The sequence below is a fragment of the Rana temporaria genome, chromosome 3, assembly GCF_905171775.1.
Source record: "Rana temporaria chromosome 3, aRanTem1.1, whole genome shotgun sequence".
NCBI lineage: Eukaryota > Metazoa > Chordata > Amphibia > Anura > Ranidae > Rana > Rana temporaria.
Window position 1 is genome coordinate 10,361,362 of NC_053491.1, and position 27,963 is coordinate 10,389,324.

The following is a 27,963-nucleotide window of genomic DNA, read 5'->3' on the forward strand; positions in this document are numbered from 1 at the left end:
GTGTACTTACTTTCGTTAGATATGGAGCGATCTATGATGGTTTTATATTCGACTTTAATACTACTCACGGTGTCCTCTGTGGTAATATCCGGGCATTTTTACTCAAGTGTGGCAATGCCAGGACATGCCAGTACTTGTGCTCTCAAACCCGGGCACCCCTTCCATAGACTCCCATGTTAAATGGTAATTTCTCCGGTGACTTTGGGGACCCGGTACTGGCCAGTCGTAGATCCCCTGGAGCCGGAACTTGGCACACATGTAGCCCTATTTCTCCTCTACAAGTGTGCAACGTTTGTTGTCTGGGGGACCTACCGGCCGGGGAGCACTGATTTTTCAAAGCCGGGCACCCCTTTCATAGACTCCCATGTTAAACGTCAGTCAAGGCATGGGCAGTGAGGCATGGGCACAGTGAGGCATGCACATGGGCACAGTGAGGCATGCACATGGGCACCCTAGGCTTATACTCAGGTCAATAAGTTTTCCCATTTTTTTTGTGGTAAAATTAGGTGCCTCGGCTTATACGGTAAGTAAAAACTTATTTTCCCAGTTCCCTAGAAGTAAAATGAGAATTTAACCCTATGCAGTGTGGAGGAGGCAGACCCACGGCATGGGAGGATTGTTACTTTCCCCGGAGCTTGTCTTTAAGATTTTAAAATGTAAAGTAACCAGATCTGCAGGAAGGAAAAATGTAAACTTCCACAAACAGGATTCCAAAACATTCCATGTTTATATGCGCACATTCTTTACATAGCGAAGCATTGGCCATCACAAGTGTACTGGGGTAGGAATATTGTGGCCTGGATAGAGATAGAGACAGACATACATACATACATACATACATACATAGTAACATAGTACACACACACACACACACACACACACACACACACACATATATATATATATATATATATCTTTTGTGGGCCACAAAAGAAATACCGTATTTAAATTGTCGTCGCGTCCCCCCCTCTTAAAATCAGGGGTTATACGACGATCCCTGCTGCCTGTGAGGGGAAGAGAAGTGAGCGCCAACAAAATAGTGTACTGTGTACTTGGCTAGGCTCGCAGTCCCGCCATTGGACGTGTGTTATGTCCATCATAGAAGCCGGGCCAAGGGGCGGGACTGCAAGATGAGCCGAGCACACATGACATCTCGGCGGCAAAATTTAAAACGAATAAAGCTTAATTTTTGGGCACGGCTGGCTGAAGATGGACAATGATCATTACCGGCAATGGTGGGCGCTGCATTACCGGCAATGGTGGGCGCTGCATTACCAGCAATGGTGGGCGCTGCATTACCAGCAATGGTGGGCGCTGCATTACCAGCAATGGTGGGCGCTGCATTACCAGCAATGGTGGGCGCTGCATTACCAGCAATGGTGGGCGCTGCATTACCAGCAATGGTGGGCGCTGCATTACCAGCAATGGTGGGCGCTGCATTACCAGCAATGGTGGGCGCTGCATTACCAGCAATGGTGGGCGCTGCATTACCAGCAATGGTGGGCGCTGCATTACCAGCAATGGTGGGCGCTGCATTACCAGCAATGGTGGGCGCTGCATTACCAGCAATGGTGGGCGCTGCATTACCAGCAATGGTGGGCGCTGCATTACCAGCAATGGTGGGCGCTGCATTACCAGCAATGGTGGGCGCTGCATTACCAGCAATGGTGGGCGCTGCATTACCAGCAATGGTGGGCGCTGCATTACCAGCAATGGTGGGCGCTGCATTACCAGCAATGGTGGGCGCTGCATTACCAGCAATGGTGGGCGCTGCATTACCAGCAATGGTGGGCGCTGCATTACCAGCAATGGTGGGCGCTGCATTACCAGCAATGGCCCTTATTTTGCTTTAAGCTCCATTCACACCTGAACGCGGCGTATATTACCGCATCAAAATGCGGCGTTTACCGCGGTTTTCGCTGGAGGGGTGATTTACACATTGTCGGCTATGGCCGAACGCCGAATCCGCCTGAAAAAAAAAAAAAAAAAAAAAAAAAAAGGGGGTCAGGGACTTGTTTTGAGCTTCAGGCGTACGGCGTGGAGATGTGAACCATCTCCATAGCCGACAATGTTAAATCACCCCTCCAGCGTATTTCAGGCTGCAATAGCGTTTCACACCTAGGCGTTTTATCGCCTGTAGCGCATGGAGCCTTACAGTTCTTTATTTAAAATTACGTTTTTTCCCCCCCATGAAACTTCCCTCTTAGGCTCTGTTCACACCTAGGCGTATATACGCCTGTAGTGCGACGCCGCAGCAGCCCCCGAGACGCTGGAGGGATGATTTCACATTGCCCTCTATGGAGATGGTTCACATCTCCACGCCGAACGCCTGCCGCCTGAAAACAAGTCCCGGACCTTTTTTTCAGGCGGCGTTCGGCATAGGAGATGTGAACCATCTCCATAGAGGGGGTAAAGCTGCATTCACAATCGCGGCGTTTTGTCGCCGCAAATCGCGGGACAAAACGCCGCGATTTTGTACGCCAAGGTGTGAATGCAGCCTTAAAGTGAAGGTGCTTGTTATATACACCAATAAATACGGTATAGCCAAACAATACGCCTGAGCTCATCTCTTCACCACACACAATTCTTGTTGGGCCGTGTATTGGTTGCTCGAACGAACACACCTAGACCAAATTTTATTGGTTCAAAGAACGTCAGGCAAAATGGTCGGCCCTCACGCATTTTCACTTCATCAAATCTGGCCCTCTTTGAAAAAAGTTTGGACACCCCCGTTTTTAGAGGATGGCTACGTTTGTAACACACATCCAAAAAAGTAAGTTAGTGAATGTGGACACAGCATTGGATAGAGCCGAGTCGGGAAGCTTTGGGAGGTTTAGATCTACCTGGCCACCAATGAGGAAAGCAAAAAAGATCCCAAAGGGGACGGGCTTGCTCCAGGCACCCAAAAAACACACCTATTGCTGTAGTTAACACAACTCAACCCTCTTAATCCAACAGCGGCCATAGAGGATTTTGCTCATGCCGCGGTGCTTTGTAGGTGTGGGAGTTTTTTATTATTTTATAACCTGTTGCGTCAGGGCAGGCAATACTGCCACTGACTCTCCGCAAACATTATGCGGACATGGACAACCCCAAAAGACGCCGTTAGGCCATTCAGTACAAATATTTGCAGAAAAGTAGAGCTCTGCAGCGCACCAAAAACAAATGATAGCATTTTTGTGCATGCGCTCAAATGAATTAAGGATTCAACTGGTGACATCTTTGCATGTCTGTTCTTAGACTTGCATATGCCCCCTCCAGCAGCCACGAGGGTGGGGAGGCCCCCCCTCCAGCAGCCATGGCGCCACGAGGGTGGGGAGGCCCCCCCTCCAGCAGCCATGGCGCCACGAGGGTGGGGAGGCCCCCCCTCCAGCAGCCATGGCGCCACGAGGGTGGGGAGGCCCCCCTCCAGCAGCCATGGCGCCACGAGGGTGGGGAGGCCCCCCCTCCAGCAGCCATGGCGCCACGAGGGTGGGGAGGCCCCCCCTCCAGCAGCCATGGCGCCACAAGGGTGGGGGGGCTCCCTCCAGCAGCCATGGCGCCACAAGGGTGGGGGGGCTCCCTCCAGCAGCCATGGCGCCATAGGGGAGGGGGGGCTAGAACTCTCCTGTGCATGCAAAGAGCACTGCGCTTTTTGAATGAAGCCGAATGAGATCTCCAAGTGGGGATGAGTACCTCCGCTTTAAGCTGTGTCATGCTCCCCCCCCCCTCAAAAGCAGCCAGAGAGGGTTTTACACTTTTTTGGCAAAAATGTTATCCCGTTTAACGGGCAATACCGCCACCAGCCTTAACCCATTTAGGCGACTAGTGGTGTAACGGATCGTCATTGATTAACACCATCGGGTCGGCACACATGTGATCCGCAGATTGGAGGAGTAGGACGCAGGTAGTGTGAGCGGCATCCCGGTCCTGCATCGGCCATAGGAAAGGCCACGGCTTCGGCCTAGCTCCCGGAGCGGCGGCCATCTTGGTCCACCCGGCGGCCACCTTCCTGATTGCCTGGAGTTCGCTCCCCTCCTGGATCAGCCTCCGGAGTGCCTAAGAGCGCTCCCGCAGCACATCCGCAGCCTACACCTGCCTTGGGTCAGGCTGTGGCGTCGACCTACCTCCTGGAGCAGTGGCCATCTTGCTCCACCCGGCGGCGGTCTAGGCGAGCTTCCCTGCCTTTTTTTTTTCTGATCTGAAAAATGATCCGATCTGTGACTCTGATCCGAGAAACGATCCGAACTGAGTTTTTTGATCCGTTGATCCTAGGCAACACCACATTCCACAACCAAGTGGCAAGAAGGCAACACATTGCCTCCCAGTTGCCTGTCAACTGCCCTCTGAAAAACAATCCACAATGGGCGAATGTTTACACGAGTGGCAGCCTCTCTTGGTGGGGGAGGAGAGGGAAAGGTTCTCACTGTTCCTTCCTCTAGTGAAAAGGACCCGATGTGCCGGTCATGTTCTGCCAGCTGCACTGTGCAAATTACATCTTCACTTCATCATTACCGAAGTCCTTATATTTGAGATTTGGGAGGAATGTAATGGCAATGCTATAAAGACATCTATCACCCGACTTTATCACAAGTAGAACTGGTTGTAATAAAGTTCCAGAAAACAATGATCTGTATTGACATTACCAAATGTCTCTGTATAGAAAGATAATTGTGTTTTGGCTATAAAGCCATATCTTGCCCATTAAGCACACGGAGTCCTATTAACAATGTTCTGACATTAGAAAAAAGGTTTATAATTGTATTCCAGGAGGCCGCTCTGCAGATAAACAAGAGCAGATGTAGCCGGCCCACGCCATTAAAATTACATTTACACAATTCTCATGTCTTGGTGACCAATGCGGGGCTTAGATTAGAAGATGTACTGCCGCCAGAACCACGGTGGGGGGGCGAGTCCGGTCCATCCACCAAAAGTACAATAAAACCCAATCAAACCACAATTCACCCTTCAGTAGCACCAAGTGTATGTTACCCAAAATATTTCTGTGTCTTCACATCAGGGTGGACAATCGATGAGAGCGCGAGAATATAAAATAAAAAAAAAAAAAGTTTTTTATATACAATTTATTAATAAAAAAATAAAAAAAATAATAAAAAATAGATCAAATGCTTTTGAGGAAAAAAAAAAAAAAAAAAAAACACACAACACAACCCATCGTATTCTATTTAACCACTTCAATACTGGGCACTTTCACCACCTTCCTGCCCAGGCCAATTTTCAGCGCTCTCACACTTTGAATGCCAAAATTGCGCAGTCATGAATTACTGTACCCAAATTAAATTTTAATACATTTCACACAAATAGAGCTTTTTGTTGGTATTTGATTACCTCTGCTGTTTTTATTTTTCGCGCTATAAAACAGAGGGAAGATTTGGAAAAGTTATTTTCTTGTATCCCATTAAAAAAAAAAAAAACACAAACACACCGACCCACACAAGTTTCCTCTCAATTTAGTGCCCATTCACACCTAGGCGTATATACGGCAGAAGGGCGACGCCGCAGCAGCCCCTGATACGCTGGAGGGGTGATTTTACATTGTCGGCTATGGAGATGGTTCACATCTCCACGCCGAAACGCCTGAAGCCCAAAACAAGTCCCGGACCCTTTTTTTCGGGCGGCTTCGGTGTTCGGCCATAGGTGACAATGTAGATCACCCCTTCTGTGTATGTTACCGTGGCGTATTTTACCGCGTATTGTCGCGGGACAAAACGCCGCGTTGTAGTGTGAATGCAGCCTTAGTCCGATATGTTGTATTCCACATTTTAATAAAAAATGTGTGTATGTATAATATATATATATATATATATATATATATATATATATATATATATATATATATATATATATACACACACACACACACACACACACACACACACACACTGCTGGGCGAGATCACGTAGCTATACGCCATCTCGCCGAGCAGCCAATAGGGGCGCGCACCCCCCTGACTCCCGCGCCATCACCGACGGGCACCCGCGATTGCTCGTTGCATAAAAACACAGCTCCCGGTCCTGTCAGGGGAAGAAATGCCTGATTGGGGGAAATGTCTGATCGCTGTTTATACATTGTATGAACAGCCAGCCCACCCCCCCCGCCTTCAGTTAGAACACACTTAACCCCTTCCCCGCCCCCTAGTGTTATCCCCTTCCCTGCCAGTGACATTTTTACAGTAATAAATGCATTTTTATAGCACTGATCGCTATAAAAATGCCAATGTCCCAAAAATGTCTCAAAAGTTTCCCAAGATGTCCGCCACAATGTTGCAGTACAAAAAAAAACAAAAAAAAAAAAAATAAAAACACTGATCGCCGCCATTAAAAAATATTACTAGAAATGCCATAAAACTATGCCCTATTTTGTACACGCTACAACTTTTGCGCAAACCAAACGCTTAGTGTTTTTTTTTACAAAAAAAAATATGTCAAATGATACGTATCGGCCTAAACTGAGGAAAAAAATGTTTATATATTTATGGGATATTTATTATAGCAAAAATATTCATATTTTTTTTTTTAATTGTCGCTCTATTTTTTTTATAGCGCAAAAAATAAAAACCCGCAGAGGTGATCAAATACCACCAAAAGAAAGCTCTATTTGTGGGAAAAAAAAGGACGTCAATTTTGTTTGGGAGTCACCTTGCACGACTGCGCAATTGTCAGTTAAAGCGACGCAGTGCCGAATCGCAAAAAGGGGCCCAGTCATTGAGCAGCAATATGGTCCGGGGCTGAAGTGGTTAAAGGGTTAGTAAAATGATTTTTTTTTCTTTTAAATTAACAAAATATGTGATCTTTCCTCCACTGTGCAGTTTTGTTTTGCACAGAGTGGCCCCAATCCTCGTCTTCTGGGATCCCTCGGCGGCTGTGTCTGGTCCTCCCCGCAAGTACTGACAGTCATGCGAGAGCTCACATGTTGGTGAGTCCTTGCGGGCGCGCTCCCATGATACATCGAGCGGCCACTGTATCACTCGGCCCTGCCCCTCGGCGCGCCACGTCACTGGCTGCGCTTCTCTCAATCCATCCGCTCTAGCCAATCAGCGGCGAAGAGGATCTCAGGACCGCGCGCGGGACTCTCGAGGGGGTCAGATAAGTATAACGGGGGCGGCAGCATCAGATGTTTTTTCACCTTCATGCATAGATTCAGATTGCATCAAGGTGAACATTTTTTTTTTTACTTTACAACTCCTTTAACTTATTTCTACACTTAAAGTGGGAGTTCATCCATAAAAAAAAAAAAAAAAAAAAATTTACCCTTAGATTGATGCTCATTTTGTGAAGGGGAATCGGCTAGTTTTAAAATCGAAGCAGTACTTACCGTTGTAGAGAGCAATCTTCTCCGCCGCTTCCGGGTATGGGCGTTCCTTCTTGATTGACAGGCTTCCGACAGTCGCATCCATCGCGTCACGAGTAGCCGAAAAAAGCCGAATGTCGGTGCGGCTCTATACTGCGCCTGCGCACCGACGTTCTGCTACTTTCGGAAAATCGTGACGCGATAGATGCGACCGTCGGAAGCCTGTCAATCAAAAAGGAACGCTCCATCCCGCAGCCCATACCCGGAAGCGGCGGAGAAGATCGCTCGCTAAAACAGTACCCTCAATCTAAGGGTAAAAAATTTTTTTAATTCCGGGTGAACCTCCACTTTAACCACTTGCCCACCGGGTTCATTCTGGCACTTCTCTCCTTCATGTAAACATCACAATTTTTTTGCTAGAAAATTAATCAGAACCCCCAAACATTATATATTTTTAAGCAGACACCCTAGGGAATAAAATGGCGGTCATTGCAACTTTTTTTCCTCGCACGGTATTTGCGCAATAATTTTTCAAACGCCTTTTTTTGGGAAAAAAAACGTTTTCATGAATTAAAAAACAAAACAGTAAAGTTAGCCCAATTTTTTTGTATAATGTGAAAGATTATGTTACGCCGAGTAAATAGATACCCAACATGTCACGCTTTAAAATTGCGCACATTCATGGAATGGCGCCAAACTTCGGTACTTAGAAATCTCCATAGGCGACGCTTTAACATTTTTTACAGATTACTATTTTCGAGTTTCAGAGTAGGTCTAGTGCTCTAACGCACGCAACGATACCTCACATGTGGGGTTTGAACGGTGATTACATATGTGGGCGGGACCTGCATGCGTGTTCGCTTCTGCGCGCGAAATATCGAGGACAGGGGCGTTTTGAAAATATTTTTTATTTTACTTAATTTTTTATTTTTACACAAAAAAAAAAAAAAAAAAAATTTGGATCCTTTTTATTCCTATTACAAGGAATGTAAACATCCCTTGTAATAGGAATCAGTGTGACAGGTCCTCTTTATGGAGAGATGTGGGGTCAATAAGACCCCACATCTCTCCTCCAGGCTTACAAGCATGAAATCGGTGAAAAAAGAATCACCGATCACATGCCGACAGCCGCGTCATAACGTCGCGCCCGGGTCCTCCGACGGTAATAGAGATGACTGTGACCGTCTGGTCACCAGTCATCTCTATGGTTCTGCAGCGGACGCCGACCGGTTCGCTCTCCGGGCCCCCGATGGCACGGGAGAGCCCGGAGAAGCACCAGATGGCGGCGGGAGGGGCGTTCCCTCCCGCTGCCTATAAGAACGATCAAGCGCTTTGATCATTCTTATGGTGCAGAGAATCGGCGGCTGAAGACGGGGATATCTGAATAATGCCTGTAGCTGCAACCATCATTCAGATATCACCGCACAAAGTGGAGGACGTCCTTGGCGGGAAAGAGGTTAAGAGGCGCCTTTCCTACCCTGTAAAAAATGCTTTGATATACACGCATGTTTCTGGAACAAATTATGATCGCAATCCAAGGTTTTAGTGTGTGTGTGTGTGTGTGTGTGTGTGTGTGTGTGTGTGTGTGTGTGTGTGTTTTGGGATACACATTACATTACAGCAAAAAAAGTTCTTAAAAAATTTACGCTTTTTGGTAGGGTTGTTCCGATACCATTTTTTTTAGGACTGAGTACAAGTACCGATACTTTTTTTTATGTACTCGCCGATACCGAATACCGATACTTTTTTTTAAATGCGTCTCCAAATGCAGCCATGTCCCCCCACATATTCCAGCCATGTCCCCCATACCTGGATGATGCTGCCGCGTTAATCAGCGTGCGGGGAACATCACAGCTTTCGTTTCAATAGCTGTATCCCAGCCGCACCGTGTATAGACACTCCCCCTTTGCTCAGGATTGGACAGGTCATCCGTCCAATCCCGCGCAAGGGGGAGTGTCTATACGCGGCTACAGCTATTCAAACGAAAGCTGTAATGTTCACCGCACGCTGATTAACGCGGCGGTGGCAAGTATTCTATTCAGGCATCGGGGGCATTTGCGGGAGTACAAGTACTCCCGCAAATACTTGGTAGCAGTCCCGATACCGATACTTGTATCGGTACAACCCTACTTTTTGGTGTATATCGCAAAAAAAAAAAAAAAAAAAAAAAAGAAGAGGTTAATACCACCAAAAGTAAGCTCTATTTGTTGGGGGGGGGGGGGGGACAACAAATTTTCTTTGAGTTCAGCGTCGCACGACCGCGCAATTGTCAGTTAAAGAGAAGCAGTGCCGTATCACAAAAAAATGGTCTGGTCATTAAGGGGGCAATCCTTCCGGTCCTTAAGTAGTTAAGACTGGGAATATTGGCTGTACATACAAAAAACATGTCACGGCAAATGTCTGGATGTCACCACATTGGAGATTTCCAAGCACACGGCTGCTCATTAAAAATGATGGATTTCACCAAAACTACAGAGGAAGGCAGCAGCCAAGGACCAATCACACACACACACACACCTGTCAGAACTCTTCAGGATTACATTGGAGGGGGGTAAATCCTGATAACACTCCAGAGATCAGTTAGCATTGCTCCCTGACATCTATCTACTACAAAACACTCCAGAAGAGAGGGAGGTGTTATGTAGTCCCTGTCCTAGGGGGGACAACTGTTAAGTTACAGTTATCACCCAGGACAGGAAGCGAGTTCATGGCAGGATCACCAGGTTACAATAAAAAAAATGATTGCAGCTAACAAACCTAAGGACCAGCAAGCTGCAATACTTCCAATTTCTTGTTCTTGGATTGAGATTAGCTTTAAAGTACGTCACATGGTAACATTTCCTTCCTTTTTGTTTTTCGAAGACACAACAGGATGTGAGGAAAGTGAAGGAGGACTGCACTAAAGTAAAAAAATTGTTTACTTTTACAACCCCTTTAAAGTCAGAACACAAAAATTCAAAAAAAAAAATTCAAAAAAAAAAAAAAAAAAAAAAAGCTCAAAAGCCTGTAGGAGCGGCTTCTTTGAGATGCAGTGTAGTTGAGCCCTTATAAATATCACTTTTACATAGAACACAAAAAAGCTTTAAAAAAATAAAAACCCAACCCCACACACATCTCACTCTGGCCTACAACAAAATGACAGCGAGGGGCGGAGTCTCTCCCATTCTTCCTGGACTTCATATGACGTCCTTCAGAACAAGTGGCTCATGCGCAGCAAAATCGGTAGCGAGGTGTTCTATGACGTAGGCCCTTTACCATGTGATAAGCTGTGTCCAATCACAGCATAACCAGGCCTTGCTCTATTCGGGTGGGGGGGAGCCTCTGCACTGATAATCAGTGCAGCCCCACCAGTGATGTTTATTTGTGCCTCCTCATCAGTGAAGGAGAAAACTTAATTTTTTACAAAACCTTTTTTTATAATAAACCTTCCACAACAAAAATGTATAGTCCGTTTTCACTTGTTTAGCAAAAAAAAGTTTGGGAATAAGGTTGTATGACTGCGCAATTGTCATTCAAGGCGTGACAGCGCTGAAAGCTGAAAAATGCCCGGTATTGAAGGGGTTACAGAGGAGGGCCGCCGCGCTGGGTGTACCAAGATAGCCGCAGCTCCGGAGTGGATCCGCGGATTGCCACCGCGGTCACAGCATCAGGAAAGGCCGCGGCTTCGGCGGCGTGGTACCTCTAGCGGCCATGTTAAAATTACTCCAAAACGGCTAAATATCGGCTAATATATCGGTCGACCTCTAATGAGCATCATGGGAAATGGAGTTCCAAAACATCTGGGGTTCCCCATCACTGGTCAAGAGGGTGTCCAGGGATAAGGCGTATCAAGGAGAAAACTTATTTTTACAAAACATTTTTTATAATAAACCTTCCACAACAAAAATGTATAGTCCGTTTTCACTTGTTTAGCAAAAAAAGAAAAAAAGTTTGGGTACAAGGTTGTATGACTGCGCAATTATCATTCAAGGCGTGACAGTGCTGAAAGCTGAAAAGTGCCTGGTATTGAAGGGGTTAAATATATTTTAACTTAAGTGGCACAAAAAAAAATAAAAAACGCTCAAGATTAGTGATGATCTTACAGGAAACATCTGGAAAATGTTTATTTGTGCACAAAATGTAGCCTAGAGAGAAAAAAAAAACCAAACACACACCCACATGCAAACCACAATCTATTGGTCTTGACTTCCTGAAAAAAAATAGCAGTGCACTTCCTTGGCCTATTCCAGCTTCATAATGGTGTCTCTGCAGTGAGACTGAAGGTACCAGGCCTTTGGGATCTTCCTAGGTCATTGCTGGGCTACTTGCTGGAGTGGAAGTTGTACATTAGAACTTGGGAGTGCAAGGATCTCCCTGCCGTCGCTGAATTTGTCTAAAGTTCCCTTATAAAGCTGAACTCCAGGAATGAAACAAAAATATGGTACCATCAGATGGCACTGATTGGCAGGTGGCACTGGCAGGAGGAACAAAAAAAAAAAAAGTCACCCCTCTCAGTACAGACCCCCCCCCCCCTCTCTCCAGTATAGACACCCCCACCCCCCTCCTCAGTACAGACTTTGGGGAGTAGAAAAAGTGCCCATATCTGTACTAGACGTGTCCAAAAATAAAAACAATACAGTGCAAAAAAATTGTACAAGTAACATTAATAATACAAATACAAGCTAAAACTATGATTAGTGCATATCACTCCTCAGAAGTAATACTTTGTAAACCTCAATGCAGGTGGCTTGGATTAAAAAGGTACATTCAAATTCCTAATGGCCATTTGATCAGAGAGTGGTGTGTGTCCCACGAGCGCGGGCCCCTCCTCTGTGGGTGTAAACAGAGAGGAGGGCCACCGCACTGGGTGTACCAAGATGGCCGCAGCTCCGGAGTGGATCCGCGGATTGCCACCGCGGTCACAGCATCAGGAAAGGCCACGGCTTCGGCCTAGCTCCGGAGGCGTGGCGCCTCTAGCGGCCATGTTAAAATTACTCCAAAACGGACAAATATCGGCCGACCTCTAATGAGCATCATGGGAAATGTAGTTCCAAAACATCTGGGGTTCCCCATCACTGGTCAAGAGGGTGTCCAGGGATAAGGCGTATCAAGCTGGCCATAGACGGATTCAAGAAATCATCCAGTTCAGCAGCGACTGGCTGAATTATGATCCACACATGGCTGCTCCCCTACTCAACAGTAGATCTAAGGCTCCATTCAGATTTAGCGTGATGGAATCTTAAAATCACTGCGTTTCTGACCATGATCTCAAATCGCACAGTGCATGTTCAGGTGCCATTCATTTTTAATAGCACTTAAAACATGGTGCGGTTTTGTGGCAATAAATCATGCAGCAATAGTGGCAAAGCTTGTAAAAGGACTCATACCAATACAAAGATTACACATATACAAAAGCTGTAGGATACCTTATGGTAGTTTCCTCATCATCCCTACTAAGACTGGGTGATCGGTTGTTTGCTGTGACTTTGACGCATTTCATGGGTCACTGCCCGCTTCATCAGGAAGGAAACTACAGCTAAGCTCTATAATAATGGTTTCTTCCTGATGAAGTGGGCAGTGACCCGTGAAGCCACGCAAAGCACAGGAGCCGTTTTAGAAAACTTAGGAAGCACACTTAAAGCGGAGCTCCGCCCTAAAGTGAAACTCCCGCTGATCGGAACCCTCCCCGGTGTCACATTTGACACCTTTCGGGGGGGGGGGGCTCGGGGGGTGCAGATACCTGTCTAAAGACAGGTATTTGCACCCACTTCCGGCCACACAGTCTCGGGCAGACTGCGGGCATTACGTCACCTCCCGTCCCCCGTTGTGTGCTGGGAACACTCGGCTCCCAGCACACAGCGGGAGCCATTCAGCAGGCGCAGCGCAACTCGCGCATGCGCCGTAGGGAACCAGCAGTGAAGCTGGAGCGCTTCACTTCCTGGTTCCTTCGAGGATGGCGGGGGGAGCAGCAGGGTGACGAGCGATCGCTCGCCCTCTGCTGCGGACGGCGCTGGACTCCAGGACAGGTACGTGTCCTAATATTAAAAGTCACCAGCTGCAGTATTTGTAGCGGCTGGCTTTTAATTTTTTTTTTTTTTTTCAGCGGACATCCGCTTTAAATAGGGTAAGCAACACCTCCTGACCCTTGACCTCTGGGGCCACACCATTTTTGTGAGAGGTCCATATGCCCAAGTCCTGACCTTAAAGTGGATGTAAACCCCAAAAAAATGTTTGAGGTCACAATGTAGAGTATAGAATTTCCTATCATCTGTGTCCAGTCTTGCCACACAGAGTTAATCCAGCTCTGAGCAATCCTCTTTTATTGTTCAGTGAAAATGAACAGACTTCCAGATAAAACCTGTCTAAATACAAAGTCCTTTCCCCTCTCCTTGCTGTGACAGGTTATTTACATATCTAGCTTGGACATGTTTATCATATGTTCTGTTAATCATAATATGAGGTGATCCACAGTATACAAAGTGAGCAATCCACCCCTCCCCCACATAACACATCCTGGTAATATACAATGAACTGTGAATCACCTCATATTATGATAAACATAAGATAAACATGTCCAAGCTAGATATGTAAATAACCTGTCACTCAAAGCAAGGAGAGAGGAAAGGACTTTGTATTTAGACAGGTTTTTATCTGAAAGTCTTAATTTTCACTTTCACATCCACTTTAGGTTTCAAGGGAAAACCCTAAACCCCAACCCCTAAGTTTACAGCAAGCAACACATTACCCAATCATAGTGGGGGAGGGGGGCGGTGAGGAAGAAGCTACCATACAGTATCCTACAACTCTTTGTACATGTTTAATGTTTGCATTGATATACAAGTTCTTTCACATTTACATGTTTTATTTAATCTTTGTATAATATTTGATATTTTATCATATTCAGGGTGGTACTGTCAAAGTCCTTTGTGCAAAATTTCTCTTAGCATGTGGCAGACCCGGCTGTGTCCAATATTTAGAAGGTCCCTTTGGGTATTCCTTCCATCTACTAATTAAAGCTTTCCTTGCTCCAATGGAAAAGCACTGCAGACAACTCAGATTATTTTTATATATTTATTTTTTGTATGGGAGTTTGTATGAGAAAGAGCGAGTTCAGATTTAAAAAAAGCAACAAGGGAGTGAATGGGGATGCAGTTTTAGTGCTCTGGTTTTTTTACATGGCACCAATATTAAATAATCATAATATATAATTGGATAAAAATCACTACATCATATGTAGTAGTAATTTAGTTTGTTTATTTTTTTTTTTGTGGTTGTATTTTTTCATTTCATAGATGGATACATGTCATATAGAGAGAAAAAAAAAAGGGGGGGAGGGAGAAAAACCAAAATATATATTTTTTTCTCCCTCCCACCCCCCCCCCCCTTTTTTTTAAGACTACTATATATTATTGAATGATAAAAAAAAACCACATTATAATATATTCTGATTATTTAATATTGGTGCCATCCAAGAAAACCAGATCACAGACACTGCATTACCCCCCCCCCCCGCCCCCATTTACTTCCTTGCTGCTTTTTAAATCTGAACTCGCTCTCTTCCTGATAAAAACTCCCGTACAAAATAAAAAAATTCAGGAAAATAACATTCCCGTTTAACCAGTACTTTCCCCTCCCCCACATGTAAAAAAATAAAATAAAAAAAAAAGAGAAAAAAAAATAAAATTGTATGTATATATACACACACACACGTGCATATATATATATATATATATATATATATATATATATATATATATATATATATATATATATATATATATATATATATATATATATATATATATATATATATATATATATATATACACACACATACACATACACACACACACACACACACACACACACACACACATATTTATATTATAACTTTTTTTTAAATATATATATTTTTAGAGAGATTTTATTTATATATTCTCTCTAAAAATGATATATAATAAAATGTATAATATATAATTTATTATTCTATATTTTTAGAGAAAATATATATAAATAAAATCTCTCAAAATATATATTTAAAAACCAAAATTATAATATTAATATATATATATATATATATATATATATATATATATATATATATATATATATATATATATATATATATATATTTATTATAATTTTGGTTTTTAAATATATATTTGAGATTTTATTTATATATTCTCTCTAAAAATAAAATATAGAATAATAAATTATATATTAATTATACATTTTATTATTATTTTATATCATTTTTATTTTTAGAGAGAATACATAAATAAAATCTCTAAAAAAAAAAAAAAAAAAAAAAAAAGAACACACACACGCTGAGCTCCCATTACACAAGTCTCAGTGCTCTTATTATATAAACATAAAGTGGTTCCCTAAACAATAAAAATGAAGAGCCGAGAAGTGATTTCTAAACAAAAACGGGTTCAAATCTGCCAAAAACTTCCTCGCAGCAAGAATAGAAAATATTCAGGAAAATCCACATTCCCTTTCCAATACGATCACCAGGAATGGTAGCTGCTGCTGATCGGTGAACGATCCTCCCCATCCCAGGGAAGACAATTATCCAGCCATCAGGTACATGACTGGAATACATTCGGATCATTTCAGACCCGCCTCCGGAGTTGGGATTTTTCAAGGGTCAGAAGACTTGGATTGGTCAAGCGGTTGTCTAGGATACGTGAACTGCACCTCCCCCACACACACAGCTCGCAGGAGCCTCAGCTATCCTCAGCTGTCACATTATCCAAGTTAGATTGTTCCATTTTATCCGTGTTCATGGGGGGGGGGGGGGTCCAACCTCCTGAGGACCAGAAGATGATCAATAGACTGCAAGAGCATCCAAACCATCCATCTCCTAATAAATAAAAGATGTTCCCACCATCAGGGGCTCCGCCACTCAGGACTGTCATAGAAAGAGAACACGATATGGATACAATAATGGGAAAGTATCGCTACATTTATCTCGGTATCACGCCATTTATCAGGTTCATGCTAAAGGGAGGAGAACACACACACGCTCAGAAGCAATGTTCACCATAACACAACATTAGCAGAAGTTGCCCAAAAGGTGGCGCTAAAGAGCTGAAAAAACACGTAGTTTCGTGTTTGTTGGCCAACAATTCGTTGCCGTTTGTATGCAATACAAGTTCCTGACCAACGCCCTTCGGACAAAAGTCCTGCACTTTGTCCGCAGAAAATCCGATCGTGTGCACCAGGCTTTACACCAGTGTTTCTCAATTCCAGTCCTCAGGCCCCCCCAACAGGTCAGGTTTTCAGGATTTCCCTCAGATGAAAAGGCTGTGGTGATTAGTAAGGCAGTGAAACTGATCAAATCACCTGTGCAAAATAATGGAAATCCTGAAAACCTGACCTGTTGGGGGGGCCTGAGGACTGGAATTGAGAAACACTGCTTTACACTAACCCAAAACAAGTATACAGAATACATTTTCTTCACTTAAAGCGGAGTTCCAACCACAATTAGCATTTTTTAAATGTCCTTTCATCCTGCGTTTTTAAAATATAAATCCGGTCGCTTACTATTTTACAATCCGCCGCCGATCCGCGTAGTTAAAAAAAAAAAAAAAAAAGATTGTTTATAAAACTATATCTACACCGTTGTCATTTTGCTTGTGGGCATTGTGAAGCCTACAAGCACTTACTTCCTGGAAGTCTTGGATGGGGAGTGATAATTGGGCAGCGCACTGCATCCTGGGAAATGATGACACACACATTTCCCAGGAGCATTAGAGGGAGATGTCAGAATCCTAGGTGGTTTCAAAGGCAGATTTTGTGGGACCGCATAGCAACAGGCATTTCCAGATGAGTTAAAAAAATAAAAAAAAATAATAATCTTTTCTTTTTTTAGTCGTAAGCTACAGTTTAAAGCAAAATAGTTTTTTTTGATGGAACCTCAACTTTAAAGCCCATCTAAAACCAAAAAAAAAAAAAAGAATGTAATCGGTTACAGCCTAGCCTATTAGTCCTTAGATGTGGTGGCTGCATTTGTTCTATTAGGCCAAGAATAATTTTCTGCAAGTACAGAATAAAAAAAAAAAAAAAAAAAAGTGTCTGTTGATCTGGATCATAATCCAGCGTTGATTTAATGGAGTTGTAAAAAGGAAAAAAAATTGTTTTGCTGAAATGACTGTTTACAGGGTATATAGACATAATAGTTAACCGATTCCTTTTAAAAATGGTTAAAAATAAATCATATAATGTACCTGCAGTTTCTAGTTTCGTTTTTGCATGTTTCCTGCTTCTGTGCTGTACAGAGTCACAGAGCAGTGATGGTTTGGAAAACAAAACTGATTGGTGCTGAGGGGTTTTAGACACACAGTAATCGCACCTCCTTGATTAGTGACCACATAGAGAAATCTCCCAGCACTGTGGTCATCAGGAAACAGACAACCAGGAAGTGTGGAGATCAGAGAAGAATTACAGCAACTTGAGAGCAAAAACGAACAATGAGGACATGAAAACAGCACTGCATTAAGGTAAAGGAAGCTTCTAAGATTATTTAAAAAAAAAAAAAAAAAAAAAAAAAAAAAAAAACACACTTTACAAACCCTTTAACTTCAGTACTGAAATGGGATCTCAAAACAAAAAATGATCAGCTTTCCCAGCCATCACCTGTGTACTACACAAGCACTTGGCGATAACTGTTCTAGATCAATACGATGTATAACAGCTTTGCTTCCTTTACTAGTGAGCTGTGATTGGCCCAGGTACCATGCGTTAGCTCTGGGCCAATCACAGCACCCTATACAATGCGATTAGCTGTAGCCATAGATCACTCATATTCACAGCTGTCATGAACTTAAAGCGATTCTTAAAAAAGTAAAATGTTTTTCCACCTTAATGCATATATATATATATATATATATATATATATATATATATATATATATATATATATATATATATATATATATATATATATATATATATATATATATATATATATATATATATATATATATATATATATATATATATATATATATATATACACATACACACACACACACACACACACACACACACACACACACACACACACACACACGATGTGAGTTTACAACAGGCAAAAAAAAAAATCTAAAAATTCTGACACCATGCAGTCTGTCACTGTATATACCCTTTGACCCAGTTATTTTACTTGCGCTTTCAAACACATCAAGCTGTCCAGCAAAAGTATCAGAGGGATGAGACAAAAGCATTTACTACCGACAAAAGCAAGGTGAAAAAAAAAAAAAACACATGTAAAATCGTATTTTGTTTGCAAATATTAACCACTTAAGGACCGGACCAATATGCTGCCTAAAGACCCAAGGTGTTTTTACAGTTCGGGACTGCATCGCTTTAACAGACAATTGCGTGGTCGTGCGAACAAAATTGGCGTCCTTTTTTCCCCACAAATAGAGCTTTCTTTTGGTGGTATTTGATCACCTCTGCGGTTTTTATTTTTTGCGCTATAAACAAAAAAAGAGCGACAATTTTGAAAAAAATGCAATACTTTTTGCTGTAATAAATATCCCCAAAAAACATATATAAATTTTTTTTTCTCAGTTTAGGCCGATACGCATTCTTCTACATTTTTTTTTTTTTTTACCAAAAATATCGCAATAAGCGATATGTTTGCGCAAAATTTATAGCGTTTACAAAATAGGGGATAGTTTTATTGCATTTTTATTCATTTTTTTTTTTTTTACTACTAATGGCAGTGATCAGCAATTTTTTTCGTGACTGCAACATTATGGCGGACACATCGGACAATTTTGACACATTTTTGGGACCATTGTCATTTTCACAGCAAAAAGTGCTATAAAAATGCACGGATTACTGTGAAAATGACATTGCAGTTTGGGAGTTAACCCCTACAGTGCCCCCTAGTGGTTAAGTGTAATCTCATGTATTTCTAACTGTAGGGGGGCGGGGCTGGATGTTCGACATCCCTATATCAGGGAACAGACAATCAGTGTCACTGCCACAACGAAGAACGGGGAAGGTGTGCTTACACCGCGCTTGCGACCCCACGGCTGGGCTTAAAGGAATCACGTACAGGTACGTGATTGTGCCCAGCCATGCCATTCTGCCGACGTATATCGGCGTGAAGGGGTCCTTAAGTGGTCAACCTACATTGTTAAGGCGACATTTCCAAGACAGACAGCACTGATGTCTATGGCGCATGCGCTGTAGACAACGGTGCACAGAGCGTGCCGCTACCGACAGCATCATGCCATTAGTGGTGGCTTGCATGCGCCGTATCATGGTGGCGATGGAGGTGTCCGAGGACCGCAGCAGGGGCTTCATTCTCAGGCAAGTAATTCATAATGAGCTAGCATGCTAAGCATACTAGCTCATTATGCCTTTGTCTTGCAGGGGTTTTTTTTTTTTTTAAAGAGGGCTTCCTCTTTAAAGTGAATGGGAGGGGGGCGGAAGCCAACAGCGGGACCCAGGAGGGGGGGGGGGGGGGAGAAGCCAACAGCGGCACCCAGGAGGGGGGCGGGGCGGAAGCCAACAGCGGGTGGATTTGGTTTGAATCAACTCGCTTTAAAATTGTTAACCATGAATACAAAGTCCATCTAAAACCTACACTCTGCAGACAATGCAGCTGTCCAAAGGGTATATCCATTGCTCCTCCATCCAGAGTGGAGACATCCTAGGACACAATGTATGTTACTAGATGGATCAGAGAGTGAAAAGAAAAAAAAAAAGCGCCAACGCAACCTCCACATCTAAGGATTTAGGCTGTAATATCCCGTTATTACATTTATGTTTTTAGGTTCAGATACGCTTTAAGCAACAATTAAAGAAAAAACATTTGTTCTGTTAATTTTGAACAGACCTTTTTTTCCCTTCATAGTTAAAATAGAAAAACAGACCATTCATTACTTGACCAGTAAAACTAAAAAGTTACACTGTGACCACATATTGCGCACAATCGCTGACATCGTCATTTACCCCGACCAGTCAGGAGCAGAGTAGCGGCGCTCCAGGATCTGCACCAACACCAGATTTATTCCATTCCGGCGCACAGAACAGGAACACTACTGCTCAGCATTTCTTACATTCAAGAAAAAATAAAAAAAAGGAGAAGGGTATAGGGATGCACCGATATATATCAGCCGAATACCGGATTAACTGCGTTTTGCCGATAGAAAAATAAATAAATAAATGTGCCAATGATGGCGTGCTGCACTTCAATGCAAAAAATGCCCACCCAGGCTGAACTCGTTTGGCTGGGCTTCTCCTCTGGGTCACTGGAGTGCAATGCATTTTGCAGTTCTATGACCCGTTTTCAGCGACGAGCGGTCATCCCAACAATGAAGTCTGGATCCGCCAGGTGCTTGGACTGATGACTGTCTCAGACCCTCAGCGAGTCGCTCAGACGGCCGCACCCCACCAATAAGCATGCAGGAGGAGAGCTGCCGATTGACAGTCAGCAGCTATCCTTTCGGGGAGCCGTGAGAACCAGAACTATCGCGGTATTCGGTTCTCAGTGCAGAGGATGCAGAATCCACCTAGGCAAGTATGATTATGGGAATTTCCCCCCCCCCCATACTTTCAGATTAAAGTTTATTTTTTGGTTAAAGCGGAGTTCCACCCAAAAAAAAAAAAAAAAAAAAAAAAAAAAAAGAACTTCCACTTTTTGGAACCCCCTCCTCCGGTGTCACATTTGGGTTAACAAAAGAAAACCCCCCCCCCCCCCCCCCCAGACAGACACACACTTAAAGTGTAGGTTCACCAGGAAATTACCATTTTTAACATTAGATTGAGGCTCATTTAGTCTAGGGGAATCGGCTAGTTTTTTTTAAATCGAAGCAGTACTTACCGTTTTAGAGAGCGATCTTCTCCGCCGCTTCCGGGTATGGGCTGCGGGACTGGGCGTTCCTATTTTGAGCGACAGTCTTCAGACGGTCACATCTATCGCGTCACGATTTTCAGAAAGTAGCCGAACGTCGGTGCATAGGCGCAGTATAGAGCCGCACCGACTTTCGGCTACTCGTGACGCGATAGATGCGACTGTTGGAAGCCTGTCAATCAAATAGGAACGCCCAGTCCCAAAGACCATACCCGGAAGCGGCGGAGAATATCCATCTCTAAAACGGTAAGTACGGCTTCGATTTAAAAAAAAACACCCGATTCCCCTAGACAAAATGAGCATCCATCTAATGTTCAAAACATTTTTTAGGGTGAACTCCCGCTTTAATGCAGGCACCATCATTGGGACTGCATGTTAATGTAGCAATTAATGCAACTATATTGACAGCCAGCGTTGCATAAAAACAGCCAAGTTCCCCTCACACAGCGGCACGGCTCAGTCTGTCTTGTGCAACACCGGCTGTCACAAGCCACATTATCTGCTGCATTCCCGCGCAGGATCCACTTCTTCCAGCATGTAAGCACCCACCTTCCCCACTAGCAATGGCTCTTGATGACCTGACTGTCACAGTATTAAGTTGCCATGGCAGCCAGCAAATGTCCAGCTCTACTATAGAACTACAACTCCCAGCATGAAAATACCAGCCACTCTAGAAATTAATTTGCCACCATGTCAGTGCGTCAGCCACTATATAACAAGAGGTCCCCAACCAACATCAGCTGCTACAGAAGGAACTCCCAGCATGCCATGTCCCATTAAACTGCAGCACCTTGGATAGCTCTTGGAATAGATTGGATAAAAAACAGGCCCCCGGGATCTATGCAATCCCTTCCCGATAAATGGGATTCTTGGAAACAAATGGGCCCAGCCTGGGTGGGGAGGATCACACAGTCTGGAAGTATGTCGGACAAGTTTGGCTGGCTAACCCTGAAGAAAGATCCACGCATATGCGCGCACACACCTTGATTAACCGCTTGCAAACCGTCGTAGCTGTAGGTCAGTTACTTTTACCACTTAAGGACCCCTTCACGCTGATATACGTCAGCAGAATGGCACGGCTGGGCACATCAACGTATAGGTACGTTGTCCTTTAAGCCCAGCCGTGGGGTCGCGGCGTGCTCCCACGACCGGTCCGAAGCACCGTGACCGCGGGACTCGATCGCCGCGGGAGTCCCGCGATCGCTCCCCGGAGCTGAAGAACGGGGAGAGCTGAGTGTAAACACGGCTTCCCCGTTCTCCACTGTGGCTCCGTCATCGATCGTGTGTTCCCTTTTATAGGGGGACACAATTGATGACGTCACACCTACAGCCACACCCCCCCTACAGTTGTTAACACTTCAGGGAACACATAACCCCAACAGCGCCCCCTGTGGTTAACTCCCAAACTGCAACTGTCATTTTCACAACAAACAATGCATTTTTGCTGTGAAAATTACAGTGGTCCCAAAAATGTGTCAAAATTGTCCATCATAATGTCGCAGTGACGGAAAAAAAAAAAAAAAAAAAAGCTGATCGCCGCCACTAGTAGTCAAAAAAAAAAAAAAAAAATTATAAAAATGCAATAAAACTATCCCCTATTTTGTAAACGCTATAAATTTTGCGCAAACCAACCATTGCGATTTTTTTGGCCAAAAATAGGTGGAAGAATACGTATCGGCCTAAACTGAGGAATAAAATAGTTTTATATATTTTTGGGGGATATTTATTATAACAAAAAAGTAAAAAATATATTTTTTTCAAAATTTACACTCTATTTTTGTTTATAGCGCAAAAAATAAAGGTGATCAAATACCAAAAGAAAGCTCTATTTGTGGAAAAAAAAAAAAAAAAAAGAAGGACGCCAATTTTGTTTGGGAGCCACGTCGCACGACCACGCAATTGTCAGTTAAAGCGGCGCAGTGCCGAATCGCAAAAAATTTAATATATATATATATATATATATATATATATATATATATATATATATATATATATATATATATATATATATATATATATATATATACACACACACACACACACACACACACACACACTGAGCTGAGGAAAGACAGATCATGAGTTCATAATAGCTAGTGACTCATGATCTGCAATTTCCTCTAGGTCAGCCCCATCCCCCTACAGTTAGAATACACATTAGGGAACAATTAATTCCTTGATTGCCCCCTTCCCTGCCAGTGACATTTTTACAGTAAAAAGTGCATTTTTATAGCACTGATCGCTGTATAAAATGTCAAAGTCCCAAAAATGTGTCAAAAGTGTTCGACAATGTCGCAGTCCCTATATTAAAAAATGGCCTGGTCATGAAAGGGTTACCAGAGGGCAAGTGGTTGTAAACCTAGTTACACCACTTGTACCTACCAGTAAGCCCTATAAGAAATTACTGGTAGGTACTGTAAATCTCTCCGAAACCTGCACCATTTAGCAGATAATTTACCATATATGCTTGCGCCGAAGTCATCGGCTCATGCGCACTGAAGAAACGACTCGCTCGTGCCATTTCTTCAGCAACCATGACCAGCGTCATCGGGGCTCAGGCTAATCACAGCGCCGGGAGTTAGAAATAACTGCGGGAGACATGTTGCTGGTCACAGCGGTGTGTGCGGGAAACTGCTGCAACAGCTTCGATCTAAAAGGCAAGCATTTCATGAGCTTGTATGCGATGCAAACTAGCTTATTACACCTTTGTCTTACAGGGCCCCCCACTCTTATGGCTTACAACCACTCTAACCACATAGCGACCGCTGCATGCAGATATACGGCTGCACAATGGCACGGGCAACAAATGGGCATACCTGTACGTCCCTTTAAATTTGCCGCCCAGCTTGCGCCCGCCACGTGCCTGCAGGTCACGGGAACTCGATGTTCCCGGGTGGCCCACAATTGCGGTAGGTAAAGGAAGAACAGGGGGATGCCTTTGTAAACAAGGCATTCCCCCTGTTCTGCCTAGTGACATGTCACCGATCTACTGTTCCCTGTGATCGGGAACAGTGACGTGTCACTCGCATCTCCTCCCTTTAACAGTTAGAATCACTCCCTAGGACACTTAACCACTAGGGGGCGCTGAAGGGGTTAACCCCTTCACTGCCATTTTAACAGTAATCAGTGCATTTTTATAGCACCGAACGCTGTATAAAAAAATAAAAGACAATGGTCCCAAAAATGGCTCAAAAGTGTCCGTTATAAAGTCAGTCACGATTACAAATAAAAAAAATGCACCCCACGTAGGCTTGTTCTGAAAAAGAATAAAATTCCCCTGTTCACAAATGCACTAAAAAGTCTCTTCCAGAAAAGGGTACAGGAGTCAGCTCGTCAGAACAGGTGAATGGGCTGCCATATACTTTTGCAAAAAAAAAAAAAATAATGTGGTGTCACACAGGTGTAAACAGGACCTCATTTAAATATGGCTTCAGGGCTCTGAGAGGAGATTTGGTTTTCACACAGCAACTGTGCCCACCCCTCCGCTGTCCATTCACAGACAGCTTGTAATTTTGTTAATAGGTTCACATAATGCACTCTGATTGGACAGGAGCAGGCACAGCAGCATTGACCAGTAGAGTCCAGCCTCAGAGCTCCGGGAACATAGTCTTAGCTTTACTCCTGGAGCTCCATAAAATCGTCAGTTGTAAATAAGAGGAGAAGTTCCTCCTATTTCCTACAAAAATAGTACAAAGCTATCTGTGTAAGCCGGTGACTTGTCGTTAAGATTCCCCTATCGAGGTGGTTCCTGTAAGGACTGCGCAGGTGCAATCCTTGCCGACAGAAATCTCCAAACCTCGGCCGGCATCCAGGCCCATTCCTTAACACTTCTCTACTTTGGGTGTTTTTCAAATTTGGTGGTTACAAGACTAAAACAGTTTTTTTTGCTAGAAAATTACTTAAAACCCCACAAACATTATTTATTTTTTTCTAACACCCTAGAGAATAAAATGGCGATCATTGCAATACTTTGTCACACCATATTTGCGCAGCGGTCCTACAAGCGCACTTTTTTTGGAAAAAAAAAAAATCACTTTTTTGAATTAAATAAGACAGCAATAAATTTGGCCCAATTCTTTTTATATATTGTGAAAGATAATGTTACGCCGAGTAAAATGATACCCAACATGTCACGCTTACAAATTGCGCCCGCTCGTGGCATGGCGTCAAACTTTTACCCTTAAAAATCTCGATAGGCGACGTTTAAAAAATTCTATAGGTTGCATTTTTTGAGAGGAGGTCTAGGGCTATAATTATTGCTCTCGCTCCAACGATCGCGGCGATACCTCACTTGTGTCGTTTGAACACTGTTTTCATATGCGGGCGCTACTCGCGTATGCGTTCACTTCTGTGCATGAGCTCGTCGGGATGCTTTAAAAACATATTTTTTTTTTTTATCTATTTTATTTAATTATTATTTTATTTAATTATTTTTTACACTGGAAAAAAAAAAAAAAATCACTTTTATTCCTATTACAAGGAATGTAAACATCCCTTGTAATAGAAAAAAGCATGACAGGTCCTCATATATGATATCTGGGGTCAAAAAGACCTCAGATCTCATAATTCGACTAAAATGCAAAAAAAAAAAACAAAAAAAAAAAAAAATGTTTCTTTAAGAGGCTGGGCGGGACTGACGTTTTGACGTCACTTCCGCCCAGCAAAACTATGGGGACGGGCGAAGGAGATTTTTCCTTTAGTCTCGTCCCCAATCAGCAGCCGAACAGTCCTCTCCCGCCGCCGATAACGGCGATCTCGTGGCGAATCCGCCGCGGGGAGACCGCCATTATCGTTAACAGAACCGCTGACACTAAAGATGGATACCTCGGTTGTGGCAGCAGCTGCTGCCGTTACCGAGATATCCATTTTTAAAGTTAGGCCGTATAAAGACGTACAGCGGTTTGGAAGTGGTTAAAAAAGAGCCAGGAGGCCGAGCGAAGCGAGGACGTGAGGCCGACTGGCCACTTTCCTCAAATTCCACGTCGCCCTGGATGCCGGCCGAGGTTCGGAGATTTTTGTCGGCAAGGATTGCGCCTGCGCAGTCCTTACAGGAACCATCTCGATAGCCGGAAACCATATCATCAGATCACCGGCACATATTACAAAGTGTCTGAATTCCAGACATTCAGCTTTAACCATCTTAGGAACCAATGGAACACATATCGCCAATCCCATGTGCAAAGTACATCCAATGAACAAGCGGTAAAAATACAGTTGACCAGCAATACAAAACCAAAATGCCATGACAGCAGCCAATGTACAGCTTTGGTGAACAGCCTTACCTAAACTCGTAGGCTTTATAAGTTCATCCAGCAGGTCGTAGAATGGCAGTTTCTGTAGTTTGATGTCCGGGTGGACGGGGTGAAGGTTTGATGTGAGGTGAGGGAGGTCCAGTTCATGTTTGGGCCCAAGAAGGGAGACTGGTAGAAGTGGGGAGGAGGCGGAGTGACCGTCGTAAGAAAGCTGAGGAATGGAGGAGGGCGACAGGTTGCTTGGCATGGTGCTGGAGTGCACGCTAGGTAGTGAGAAGTCCGCCGGTGTGAGGATTTTTAAGGGGAACCTCCGCCGATACAATTCCTTGATTTTCATTTGAACAGCAGGACTGCAGCCGGCCTTTAATAAGTGCAGAGCTTTGGTGAGGAGTTCGTGTTTGCGACCGTGTTTGTTGCGTCCGGCGTATCCTAGAAGTACTTGCAGCTCAGATACACGAAGGCTCATAACCATTTGCTTGAAGAAAAGAAGAAAAAAAAAAGTTATTTACCAGAAAATAAAAGTCACACTTTGAGTATGTAAAAGGTTACATCGACATTTTGAAAATCCCCCCAAAAGAACCTTTTGCAGAAGTTTCAAACTAAATGATGGTGCTGAAATTTCCCCACACAAGTCAGGAACTTGTCAAAATTTCCTTGGACCATAGCGGTCATCAGAGCCTCGTAGGGACCATTCCACTGAAGGCTTCACCCTAGAGTTCCTGTTTACACCTATGAAGACACACACACTGGTCAGCCATAACATTATGACTAGGGTTGTCCCGATACCAATAGTAGTATCGGTACCGATACCAAGAATTTGCCCGAGTACTTGTACTCGGGCAAATGCTCCCGATGCCTCACCCGATACTTTTTACAGTCAGCGGTGATGAGTGCATGGGGAAGTTACCAGCACCAATCACCGCTGTATAGAGCAGCTGAGGCTGCTGAGAAAGGGACTGGGGAATCTGTGTCCCTAGTCCCTTTCTCCGTCTTAAAGGAGAGATGTCAGGTCACACACACACACACCCACCAGTTTGTGTAATGCATATTATGAGTCAATTTACAAATGTCTGTCCAGGGTGTGTGGGCAAGTGCTTTTTTTTTTTTTAAATAACTTACAAAAATTGTATTTATTTTTCCTACCCCTAATCCAGGCAATCTACTAGTATACTCGGCGGCTGTGCCAACTCTGAACCCAGAAGTTCTTAGATGACGACTTCCAGGTTCTGTCTCAGTGAAGGGTATAGAAGTTCAGCGCGACCTCCACCCCGACCCCCTCGCAACCAAACCCCCGGCGCTCTCCACCCTGACCCCTCGCAAACAATCCCCACTGCACCCCGACCCCCGTGCATCCAACCCCCCCAACCACACTCCACCCTGACCCCTCGCAACCAACCCTCGGCGCTCTCCACCCTGACGCCTTGCAACCAAACCCCCGGCGCTCTAAAACCTAACCCCTTGCAACCAAACCCCCGGCGCCCTCCACCCTCGCAACCAAACCCCCCGGCGCCCTCCACCCTGACCCCTTCGCAACCAAACCCCCGGCGCTCTCCACCCTGACCCCCT

The 27,963-nt window shown here is 44.0% G+C and overlaps 1 protein-coding gene across 1 annotated transcript in view; it reads right to left on the reverse strand.

Moving 5' to 3' along the window:
* Positions 1 to 27,963, reverse strand: part of PIAS1 (protein inhibitor of activated STAT 1) — a 96,925-nt gene that overhangs the window by 42,020 nt on the left and 26,942 nt on the right. Inside the window, exon 2 of the mRNA XM_040342238.1 lies at positions 26,428 to 26,872. Coding sequence (XP_040198172.1) covers positions 26,428 to 26,872 — 445 coding nt within the window. The remainder of the gene's footprint in view (positions 1 to 26,427; positions 26,873 to 27,963) is intronic.